Source organism: Lycium barbarum, chromosome 12 (genome assembly GCF_019175385.1).
Source record: "Lycium barbarum isolate Lr01 chromosome 12, ASM1917538v2, whole genome shotgun sequence".
Lineage (NCBI taxonomy): Eukaryota > Viridiplantae > Streptophyta > Magnoliopsida > Solanales > Solanaceae > Lycium > Lycium barbarum.
The window spans coordinates 60,697,360-60,709,191 of NC_083348.1; the positions used below are offsets into that span (position 1 = coordinate 60,697,360).

The 11,832-nt window shown below is 34.7% G+C and overlaps 1 protein-coding gene across 1 annotated transcript; it reads left to right on the plus strand.

Annotated features, from left to right (window-relative positions):
• The first annotated feature begins 3,539 nt into the window (after positions 1 to 3,539).
• On the plus strand, positions 3,540 to 11,288 carry LOC132622972 (uncharacterized). The gene is made up of 10 exons (XM_060337663.1): positions 3,540 to 3,723; positions 5,636 to 5,852; positions 6,766 to 6,923; positions 7,027 to 7,172; positions 9,454 to 9,516; positions 9,616 to 9,708; positions 10,034 to 10,195; positions 10,312 to 10,418; positions 10,599 to 10,720; positions 10,797 to 11,288. The coding sequence occupies exons 1-10, from the start codon at positions 3,600 to 3,602 to the stop codon at positions 11,051 to 11,053; spliced, it is 1,449 nt and encodes a 482-aa protein (XP_060193646.1). The 5' UTR covers positions 3,540 to 3,599; the 3' UTR covers positions 11,054 to 11,288.
• The last annotated feature ends 544 nt before the right edge of the window (positions 11,289 to 11,832 follow it).

Sequence of the window (11,832 nt, forward strand, 5' to 3'; positions counted from 1 at the left end):
TTTTTTACACTGGGCAAGTCTCGTCTTAACATCAATTATGGTGCGCGTAAGGATTTTGACCAAATTTTTTGACGAATTGTCAATATCTTGTCAATATTTGTGGCTGAAATCCTAGCGATATGTCAGGCTTAGCGGCAAAATCCTTATCGTCACCATAACTTGTTGTGTAAAAATTTACCAACATGTTTTGTTTCAAAATTGATCCAAATCAACTCTTAACTTTGATATACAACCTTCTAATATCAATACCAAGAATATTTAATTGTTTGATTCAACCTGAACTTTCAACAATGAATAGACCCACTTTATCTTTTTCATTAATTTTTTTTTCAACGTCAAAAGTCCAATAATGGTGTTCTTCAATTCTTTCCATCCAAACCAATTCAAATCATCAAGAGTATATAATATAGACTTAATGAATTTACATCATATAATTACAATATCAAATACGCAATGAGAAGGAGGAGGATGAATAATCAATTTTCAGGCTAGAATCTAAATTTGTTGAACTCGTGTTAATGGGTGTTCTTAGGCAGGGATCAAAGTTCACAGATATTCTGTTTTGAGTCATTTAAGTCATGGTCATAGTGTATACAATCTTGCAAATCTACCTACTTCAAGACAACTTCAGACATGCGGAGAGCGAAGTTTCATATGGCTGAGTTCATGTATTTTTGTCTTAACTTCAGGCACATATGACTAAAGTTCAGTCATTTTTGCCTAATTTCATTCATATATGGTTGAATTCAATCATTTGCACATATGGCTGAAGTTCAACCATTTTTCCTTGAACTTCGGGTGGAAATGTCTTAACTTCAGTCATAAAATGTCCGAAGTTAGATTTTAACAAGTCTAACTTCAAATACCGCATATTTGGGATGTTTCAAAGTTGGAAAACATGCAATAATTTTTTAAAAATAGATACGGATTAAAGAACGATGTCCAAAACTCCAAATAGGATACACCATGAATATTTTACTTAAGTAGTACACCCCACGTAAATTCCTCAAAATTTTGTAAAAATTTCTCAGGGCACCCTATTTGGTTGCCCCCATTTAATCTATACTTACTTTTAACAAAAAATGTAACTGGTAGCCAATATTAAATAACTTCAGATGCAGCTGCTTACTGCTTCTTCTTCTTCTTCTTAGTTGTACAATAGTATATTTGAATTTATAACAATTGAAATATAATGCTTTGAAGAAATTTCAAATATAAAAGTGAGTTTAAATCAAATGGATTTTGAAAATTATGGGAAATTACCATTACTGTAAAATGAGTTTGTTAGATTTATTGTTGTTTTGACAAATTGATGATTGATATTTATTCTTTATGATATATGAAACTTATGTTTCAAATTTGAGCTTATCCGAAGTAGATTTGGGTGTTGAACGTGTGTTGGATTATTAAATTCGAAGAACAAATTATTATTTTTTGGAAAAAAAAAAAAATTAAACACACATGACTGAAAATTTAGCCAATTTTTACATACACTTTAGTCAATAACGTATGAAGTTAGCCTTGGCAAGTCAGGTAAATTATCAGTAAAAAATATCCGAAATTTGGCCTTGTCAAGTTCACAACTTCAATAAAAAATATATGAAGTTGTCATTGCAAGCCATACCAAACTTTAGGCAAAAATGTCCAATATTTGGCTTTCACAAGGCCACAAGTTAGATTCGAATTTTCATCTTCAGTCATGTATGCCTAAAGTATTCCCAAACAGATAAACTTGCAAAAACAATTTAAAAAACGGACACAAATTAAATGGCAATTTTCCTGCACGTTTGTTCCTATTTTGTGTTAGTCTTTAATTTTTGGCCTTCAAATGGGATGGTCATTAATTTTTGTCCTTCAAGATTGGACTTATGCCTATAGGGCATAAGTTACGCATTATAATATCCACAAGTTATGCTTGCACTCTTAAAGAATTTATGCCCCTATAGACATAAGTCCGATTTTGAAGGACAAAAATTAAAGACCATTGCATTTGAAGGCCAATTACTTGATCAGATATTAACTAAGATTAACAGCCCATATTGACAATAAACTAAAACTAACTCTACTTTTTCAAAACCATCAGACTTTAACTTTTCTAAGTACTTGAATAACTTTTTTTAGCCAAATCTAAACCTACGTTTTCTCTCTCTCAAACAACCTTTTCTTCCTTTAATTTAGGGATATGTTTTTCATTAAGCATATACCATATTTCTCTCTCTTCCGCTAAAGCACACTTCTTACTTCACGGTTCACCCATTCCCTACAATCTCTCTTTCTATTTGATAATTTGTATCACTGCCCATAACCTTCAATAGTGTTTTCATATTTTCTGTCTTACTGATTTTAATCGTACGAAGATGAAGAAACAATGGAAGATTGGTGATTTTGTCCAGCTAGATTCGTCGGTCTTCCTTCACTATCGTTCGTTATATAATCATTGAATAATATGTATATTTTCAGAGAAGATAAGAGACAGAGAAAATAAGTCATTTATACATTGTGTAATTTGTGTATAATAAATATACATATATTATATATTTAGTGTGTATGCATTATATACTGATTATACACTAATTTTATACATGTAATTGTTGGTGAAGTCATTTATACATTGTGTGATCATTGTATAATATGTGTATAATCGATGTGTGTACGTTATGTACTGATTATACATTGTTTTATACATTATATATTAATTATAAATTGATTTATACATTTATTATACGCATATAAATTTTCCGAATTTTTGGTGAAGATGTGGTAAAAAAATGGCTTCTTTCACCAAAGTTTTGGAATAAATGTTTTGAAGATAATGAAATGATGTAATTGTTGGAGAAATTTTAGGAATTGACATTTGGAGATAATGCATGAAAAGTCCGTGATTAGCTAACAGTCCTAGAGGGATTGTTTTCTCTTTCCATTTTTTTAACTTGCTGCTTAAATAATTTATGAATAAAGTTTGTAAGGCCAACTAAAAGTAAACTATAGTACTGGGCCCGTCTATTTGTGTTTACTTGATTTTATTGCATTGTTTTGCGCGGATTGCCCTTCTTTTGGAGTGGTCTTTAAATTTTGCCCCTCATATTTGTGGTCTTTAAATTATGCCCCTCATATTGTGGTCTTTAATTTTTGTCCTTTGCATTGCAACCCCGAGCATTCATGCAGAAATCATGAGGTTCTGGATTTGAACCCCCGCTCAAGCATAAATAAAAAAAAAATGCAAGACAAGATTTGGGTCGCGTGTATGCCGGACCCGGCATAAACTTGTTAAGGAATTACCAAAGTTATGCCGGACCCGGCATACTTATGACATATGGGCAGACTTGTCATAAGTATGCCGGGTCCGGCATAACTTTGGTAATTCCTTAACAAGTTTATGCTGGGTCCGACATAACTTTGATAATTCCTTAACAAGTTTATGCCGGGTTCGGCATAACTTTGATAATTCCAAAGGATCCTCTAAATTGGGCTTGCTATAAAACTTGCCCGAGCCCGAGCCCAATCCTAAATTGTTTTCAGATAAATGCCCCCAAAGTACTTGGTATTTTCAGTTTGCTCCTCCATAAAAACGCTCTGAATTCCTCCTCCTTGCTACTCGAATGGCAAAAGCAATGGGTATAGCAATTTCTTGGCATGGAGTGTTTGCTCTAATTCTGTGCCCCCTCATCACATTAAGTTCCACGTCATCAACCTCAATAGTCCGTGCTAATGAACTTTCTTTAGGTAACGTTAGGGTTCTCAAAACATTCTTTTATCTCTCTTTTTTTTTTGATGAAGTATGTTAAGATTTGACACTTAAAGACTCTTGCTTTACACCTTGTTTGGATGGTTGTTACCTATCCTTTCGTAGTATATTATAATATGTGATTGGGCACAGAGTATAAGAAAGAAGAGAAAGATTTTTACACTTGTGCTGTTAAATGAGTCACATATATTTTGTGTGGTTATAAATAATTGCATAAAGGTAAATTGTTTCTGAATTTAGAAAGGGGTAATTCTTTTTGGCACGGACGAATAAGGAAATAGGTTCGCATAATGTGTTGTATTGTTATTGTTCTCATGAAGACATTGTTTGCAGAGATTGTATCGTTTTGAGTGGTTACATAATCTTACACATGAGCAATTTGAAGAATAGAACTACAAGAAAAGCATGGTACGGGGTTGAGCTATTTTTATAAAAAGATAGGGTAAAGAATAACTTGGATTATTAGATACTTAGTAAAGAAAAAAATAAGGGAACGGCGCGATCACACCAAATCGGTCACACTGTATACTAACAGCACAATACAATACGATAGGTAACAGCCATCCAAACAATCTGTTAGGGTTGTAGTCCTTGTAAATTACTACAATTACAGAAGCTATGCCTTTAATTCCAAACTAATTGGAATCAGTTTTAATGCATCCTCAATATCCTTTCGTTTCATTATAATTTGCGTAAATAATTCTAAGAAGACTGTATTTGAATTTTGAGAAGGTTCTTTCTGATGCGTTAAAGTAGAAAAAGATACAATTTTTTGTTGCTAATATTTAGCCTTGCTTGTTGCTTGTCAAAACTGAGATATTGAGACGATACTTCTTTTTGGGGGTAATGTTCAATATATGGATGACCACTAAGTCCAGAGGTGTATCCAGCATTATAGGTAGGGACCCATAACTTCCGACGCAGAACATTAATTTATGTGTAAAAAATCACTAAGATTGTAGCAACATATAGTAGATATGGATCCATAACTTTAAAAATATAATGGGTTCAACGCTAAGAATCTTAAGATTGAACCCATAGAGTTTAAATCTTGGATTCGCCTTGCTAGCAACAAGGGTGTGCTAGAGCATTGAGAAAATTACAAAGATCTGCTGGTTACAACAGAGTATATAAGGAGTTAAAAAAGTCAAAACATTGCCCCAACATCTTGAGAAACATTTGTATTTGCCATGTTGTCCCAAAAGGATAGAAATATAATAGGCTGTTTGTTGCTTATCAGAACTGGTAGATTGTATATGATATAAGAAAGGGATTCCTAAGCTCTACAGCTAGCTGGGCTGGGTTGTTTTTTCTTTTTATCCCCAACTACTTCTTTTTTTTTTTTTTTTTTGAAAATGTAACATTGAATCCCCAACTACTTCTCACTTTAGTTAACTTGTGGTTATTACTTCTCAAATATCTGTAACACTGATTTGGGATACCTCAGGAATTGGTACTAGCACGTTCTTTCTTTCTTTGTTTATTTTATTTTGTATTTGATGGTCAAGTACTTTCCCATATTGTGCTATCTCTTTTTTGAGTTCGCTTGGATGTTTCAAATCCCTATTTCGTGTCTAGAGAGAGCTTACCCAGCAAGTATTTGTTGTTCTTCTTGATATCTCCTTCTTTACTGTTGTTAGTGCCCCCTTGCCCGTGCATAAAATCCAACGTTTAGGATTGGCTTTCTGGTCAGAGGTGATCCTTAGGTGAAAAGAGTTGTATAGAGTTTTTAGTGTTCCCTTTGAATAGCTGTTAGTAGAGCATAGAGCCAAGCATGAGCTCCTGCAAAACATTATAACATGTTTATACCTTGAAATGGTATTTTTTTTTTTGAACGATTAGATGCTGGTTATACTCATTATAATTTCCTTTTCTTTTTGTGTTCGACAGTTGTATCTCAATCTACCACGCTGCAGATATCTCCAGGAATAGTAGTGGAAAACTCTCCTGGCTCTAAGCCAGGAACTAAAGTCATTTGTGAGAGAGTTAATATCCATGGCTTGTCAAGGCTAAAAAGTCTGAGGAAGTATGCCCATTCAGTAAAAGTGAATGTATCATATCTGAATCCAAGTGGGCGTCTACCTAATGCTGAGGTCTGTTTCCATAGGTGAGCCACTAACCATTTGTTTCTTTGCTATTTAAACTGAAGAACAAATGAAAATCCATATCACCAACTGACGCTTCTCGTAGCATATTTCATTTCTTCTGCTGACCAGTAGTTTTAGGCTTTTAGCATGATGGCTTTTATGATTGTGAAAAATCACATTATTTGATTCTCTCAATAAGAAAAATCATAATAGATGAGTTGCTGACAACTTGATATATTTACTTCATTGGCTGTCTTTCTTATTGGTAAATCATTGTGTTCTTCTTTATTTTATAGATCAGATATTTTTATTAAATACACCAAGGTAATGTCAGAAACATATATAATGTCTGTGTACGGTCTATCATCTTTCTGCTATTAATCTTACCCAGCCCTCTACAGAGCAATGAGTTATGTGATAAAGAAATCACATGATATGTTAATTCATGTCCCACCTTCCCTTATATTTGTTGGTACTCGTTAAAGCTGTGTCTGTATGCCTTGTCACTTTTTTTAGTTGGTCTGATGGATATCTGAGAATTGGATGCTTTATTACGTGTTAAATATTTATATTTGAGGGATGTTTTTTCGAAAAGTAAAATCTATACCCTTTCTCTTATGTAGTATAATGGCTAAACTGAAGGTGATGGCTGATAAGGGTGGCTTATTACTAGTATGACCCATTTATCCGAAAGCATAACAGAACGTCTAGTATGACATGTCTAATGATGTTGCTCTTGCTTCCAAGTTTATGCTTTTTGAGCTCTTAATATGAAACTTCTCCAACTGAAATGTGATCTGATTACAAAAGGCAGCTAAAGAGAGTTGGATACTGTTTGAAAGTCAGATAGGTATAGGCGCTCCACTTCATCTTTTGACTGTCTTAGATGATGTGATGTTTATAAATTGTTAAGGGCCATTATCATCTTTGCAGGAATCATTCCCTTGCAATTGGGATGTGCTCGCCAGACCAATGGATGAAACTAACAAAGGGTTCATGGGTGAGATCAATGTCACCTTTCGATCACAAGTTCTTGGATATTAGGATGGCAAGCTCATCTATGGGAACTTTTCAGGTCTCGCTGAATGAAGGTTTGTTCTCCCTGGGCCAATCTGAAATTAACTTCTTTTTTCAGTTTTATTGGCTTTTGGTATTTTAACTCAATCAAGTAACCTTAAATATCCTTTTGTGCAGAATTTTTTTTGTATCGTGTTGTGTTTCTGGTACTGGGGATATTGCTACTTACTCTGGCATCCTTCCTTAGCAAGTCTCTAGTGTTTTACTATGGTGGTGGAATGGCAGTAGGGGTTTTTCTTGTGATACTGATGGTTCTTTTCCAGGTAACTTTGTACCCTTGCATTATCAAAAAAGTATTCATACTTTTGTAAACTTGTCCCTTTTCTGAGTGCAAAAAAGGGCCTCTGCCAGGATTGCTAGCTTCTCTGGTTTTAATATTAAAGAAGAATGAGTGGTCTTTTTGGGATTGTCTTTTCAGTTACAAATCTTGATATTTTAGTTCAAATTTACAAAGTGAACTGTTTCAGTTGATTTCAGATGCGAAACTACTTTTTTCAATGGTATCATGTGGGATAATATTTTTCTTGAAATGAAAATTGCTTTGCAACGGGAAACTGCAGAGTACCACTATTAAAGCTCCACAATAGTATTTTACAAAAAATCGTGTGTGAACTGAAGATAGATCTGTAACATGCAAAAATCACCCAAATGTTGGCGGGAAAAAAAGAAGAAAGCTAACAAGATTGCTAATATTGTTGATAAATCACTTGAAATCACGTTACAAAGGAGATAAAAATGAGATATCCAAAAAATTGAAAGGTTATTATGCTCTTTTGTTCTTTGTTACCTGAGATTTGGACTTGGAAAGTATCCTTTTTTTCCTTGGATAGTATATTTGACTAAGGGTGTGTTTGGTAGGAACGAAAATGTCTTTCATGGAAAATGTTTTCTTGGAAAATAAGTGGGTTTCTTACTTATTTTCTAGTGTTTGGTAAGTAAGCAAAAGAAGATTAACCCAAAGCATTTATATGTAATCTAGCAATAACACTATGGGGTAATGAAGGTGGGATGGAGTGGGGAATGGAGGTGTTGGGCGGGTGGGGAGGAGATAATGTTGTGAAGGGTATAACTAGGTCTTGCATAACTTTTATCATGTAAGATTGGTTATTATGTCCTCTTTGGAGAAATGGCATTTTTTTGGGGCCATTAGAAAGGATAAGTAGGCAAAACTAATCCCAACAAAAAACAAGGATAAGTAGGCACAACCAATCCCAACAAAAACGAGGATAAGTAGGCATCTAATTTGAACAATAGGAGTATATGTAGAATTTATCAAAATAATAAAAGTAATACAAAATCTCATTTTAATTCTTACTTCAATGCAATATAATAATTATGAAATGTTGGAAACTGGATAATAATTTCTGCTATTCAGAACTAGAGAGCATATGGACAGGACATGAAATAATTCTGAGTAATAACTAATCATGAAATGGATTTGCCACTAAAGAAAGCTAAATAGCTTTTAAGTGATACCATTTACAGTCGTGAAATTGACAGATGGCGTCGTGAGCCATGTGGGATGAGAAAACATTTAAATGTGATTTTCTTTTCCATATGAATTGATTCAACTTGAAGTGGAAGCTTGCTGTCTATAGTTGTGTTGACGTAGGCGAAGATTTTAGCATTTTAGAGATGTACAAGATATCTTTTAAAGTGCACTTGAAGTCTTAGAGAGTTTTATGTGATAAATTAGTTTAGCATAATAAAAACATATATTCCAATCTTGGAGCCAATCAAGAAATTTAGGGCGCCTTATTTACAATTATGAAGGCTACATTAGAACCTATGTTGCTCGGACTCTCCAAAAATGATGCCGCAACCATGTCGGATCCTTCAAAAATGCAGTACTTTTGGAGGATCCGACAAGCACCCGTGTCCATTTTTGAAGAGTCCGAGCAACATAGATTAGAACAGTGTTGTCAAAGGCGCGCTTAAGCCCTGAAGCAAGGCTCAAAACATGTTGAGCGCTTCCCCTCGCTTTATGTGCGCATCAAGTGTCATCATCAAGGCTCTAAGACATAGACATACTTTTCCTTGCCAATGAGCCTCTCTCGATGAGATGACACCAGATAATTGATATTTCACTTTATCGTAATGTTTTTACAATTACTTTGTCCGTATATTTGTTATTCATGCTTATTGTTATTAGTCTTGGACTATACATATATATTTTTGTATGTTCGCACCATTGCGCCTTTTTTCATTAAAGCTCACGCTTTATTTGCGCTTTGCGCTTAAAGCCCCAGCTGACCTTAGAGCTTTTTTGCTCTTTTCGCTTTTGATAACACTGCATTAGAAGCATTATTCCATCTAACAACCCAATCTCTGACACATATCATTGTCAGCAATGTTAACTAATCAGAAAATGTTCAATATTTTATCTTGAGCTATGTGCATAGCAGCTGTTTACCATGTATGAATGTTTGTATATGTATACATGTGGGTATATATCATCCCTATCAAGAAAAACAAACATGTAGGTGTATATCAGGCTTCTATGTTGAAATTTTCTGATTGACAGTTTGGTACTTCTAATGACAGGGAATGAAGCTTCTTCCGACTGGTAGGAAGAGTTCACTAGCAATATTCTTGTATTCATCCATGGTGGGTATCTTTGCTAGTACAAGCATACTATTAGCAGTTATTTTTTATGTCATTCCTTTCAAATTTTGTTACTAAGAGTTGCCATGTTTTTGCGTGCAGATTGGTGTAGGATCTTTCATTCTAAGCTATGTGCCACAGTTGTTGCGTTCAATACTTAACGAGATTGGTATTGGTGAAGACATGTACAACCCTGTATGTAAGTTCCTTTTTATTGGTTTTATTAGTTGCCTTATTCTTTGGAACTTTGGGGTTCGTCCATTCATTTCGTTACTGGGTGCCTGTTAGGAAAACCTTTTGCTAAGGGTTCTCATGCCAATGAAAATCTACCTCATATAACTTGATGTTGAGTGCCTCTATAAGTTAAGTGTCAAAAATTAACGTCTGAAAAGCATATGCTGCTAACTCCTGTTCTTTCACAATAAGATGATTGGATTTTCATAAGTGCAACCTGTTTGGTTTCTGCACTGAGGATACTTTCCAGAGAATTTTGGATGACATGGACTGTCTTTTGTTGCAGCTGGCAATATTTTTGCTGCTTTTCCTCGTGATTGCTGGAGCTTGGTTGGGGTTTTGGGTTGTTCACAAACTTGTACTTGCAGAAGATGGATCAGTTGACACCGGAGTGTCTCAATTTGTTGGTTGGTCCATTCGAATTGTTGCTGCCGCGTTGGTTCTTCAGGTTTCCATTTATTATAATACTACGAATCTGTTTGATCCTTCAAGTTCACAATTTTCTTAGTCTATATCCCTTACCAGAGTTTATTGGGCACTGACGTAGCTTTATTTATCCTTCAGAGTTCTGTGGATCCTTTATTGTCTATCGAGGCGTTGATATGTGGAATTCTGATCTCATCAATCTTGAGGAGATTATTCCGTCCCAAATATGTTCTGCGCTTTTTCAAGTGAGTCTGCCGTTTCTTTAATAAAATAAATCTTTTAGCATCTTTTCTCCCAATATTTTCCCATTGATGTTTATGTAGTCTGGTTGCTTTATTCTATTGTTATGACTTATGCATATGGGTGGGAGACTTTCACTTTGGCAGTCACTTCGTATTTTTACACCTCGTTTTTATGAAAAGCAGGAATTTATCACAAATAGACATGAATTATCCCTGGGAATCTCAGGATTCGTACACATCACCGATTAAAGGGCCATATGATTCCAGGACTTTCACGAGAAATCTAAATGACACAATCAGCCAAGGTTAGCTAGCCTAAGCTAATTATTAGTATGAAGTGAATTGTTAGCTGGAGCTTCTCTGATGTGTATTTTCCTGCAGGTTCTCCTCTCAAGCCACGAAGCTTCTTGTCAGAAACAGATACATTCTATTCTACGTTCCACAACACTCCTGAACGGAAGAAGCTTTCAAAGGATGAGTATGACAAGTTAACTAAAGAAACCACAAAGAAGGCTATGGAAGAGCTTGTTTCTTCCCCAGATTTTAGCAAATGGGCTGTCGCTCACGCAGATAGGATTACTCTTGCTCCAAAGAAAGAGGCAACTGCTAGACAGAAAAGGTGGTACCAATGGCTATGAGGCGGGAGCTTAGGTGTCCAGACTTCTTGTAACATGTTACGTGTTTTTCACTTAGGTAGTGGTTCTTTTTTAGGAAGTTGTGTATTATGGTGTGATATTATCTTATTACTCTGAGCTAGTGTAACCTTACTGACTTTTACAAGAGACAGATACTTCAAGCACCGTGCATTAATGTTGAATGTAACAACTGGATAATTGAAATGACATTTTGCATTGTAAATGTCTTGATGCTTTATTTGCAGATGACTTTAATTGCCAATTACAATTATGTCACTGCCTGACCTTAATGCACTATTCTGTTGGAGAACTTGAATGAGCATCATCACAGGGTAACTATCTACATCTACATAAATATGTGAATCTTAAATATTGGCGAGATGATGTGGCAGTCCTTTAAAGCCAACATTCTTTTATGTCATTCCTCGTTACTAACAATTGTATTCATTTTAAACGGTCTCATCGTTATCACACTTTTTGGTCTTTCCAAGTCAAAAGTAGTTTCGTTCTAAACTCCAAAACCTAAAAGGAATTTGAAAAGGAATTCTGGTTACTTTTCTTGAAACGTTTCTAGTAAAAACGGTTTCAAACTATTGCAAATTAAAGTTGTGAATGGTCATGAGTAGGAATTAGGATGCTTTTATCTTTATGACAATTGGAAGAGAAATTCGTGGTCTAACAAAGCATCTTATTCCCATCCTCGTTCTTTTTTTTTTTTTTTTTTTTTTGAGAATTGGAAAAAAATCCAATAATGGGTTTAGATTTACTAGCTAGTATTTCTC

Bases quoted from the DNA above. Each gene is read 5' to 3' on its own strand.
- LOC132622972 (XM_060337663.1), top strand. From the start codon at position 3,600: ATGGCAAAAGCAATGGGTATAGCAATTTCTTGGCATGGAGTGTTTGCT. The intron at 6,924-7,026 runs GTTTGTTCTCCC...CCTTTTGTGCAG, and splicing joins TCAGGTCTCGCTGAATGAAG to AATTTTTTTTGTATCGTGTT. The intron at 9,517-9,615 runs GTGGGTATCTTT...TTTTGCGTGCAG, and splicing joins TATTCTTGTATTCATCCATG to ATTGGTGTAGGATCTTTCAT.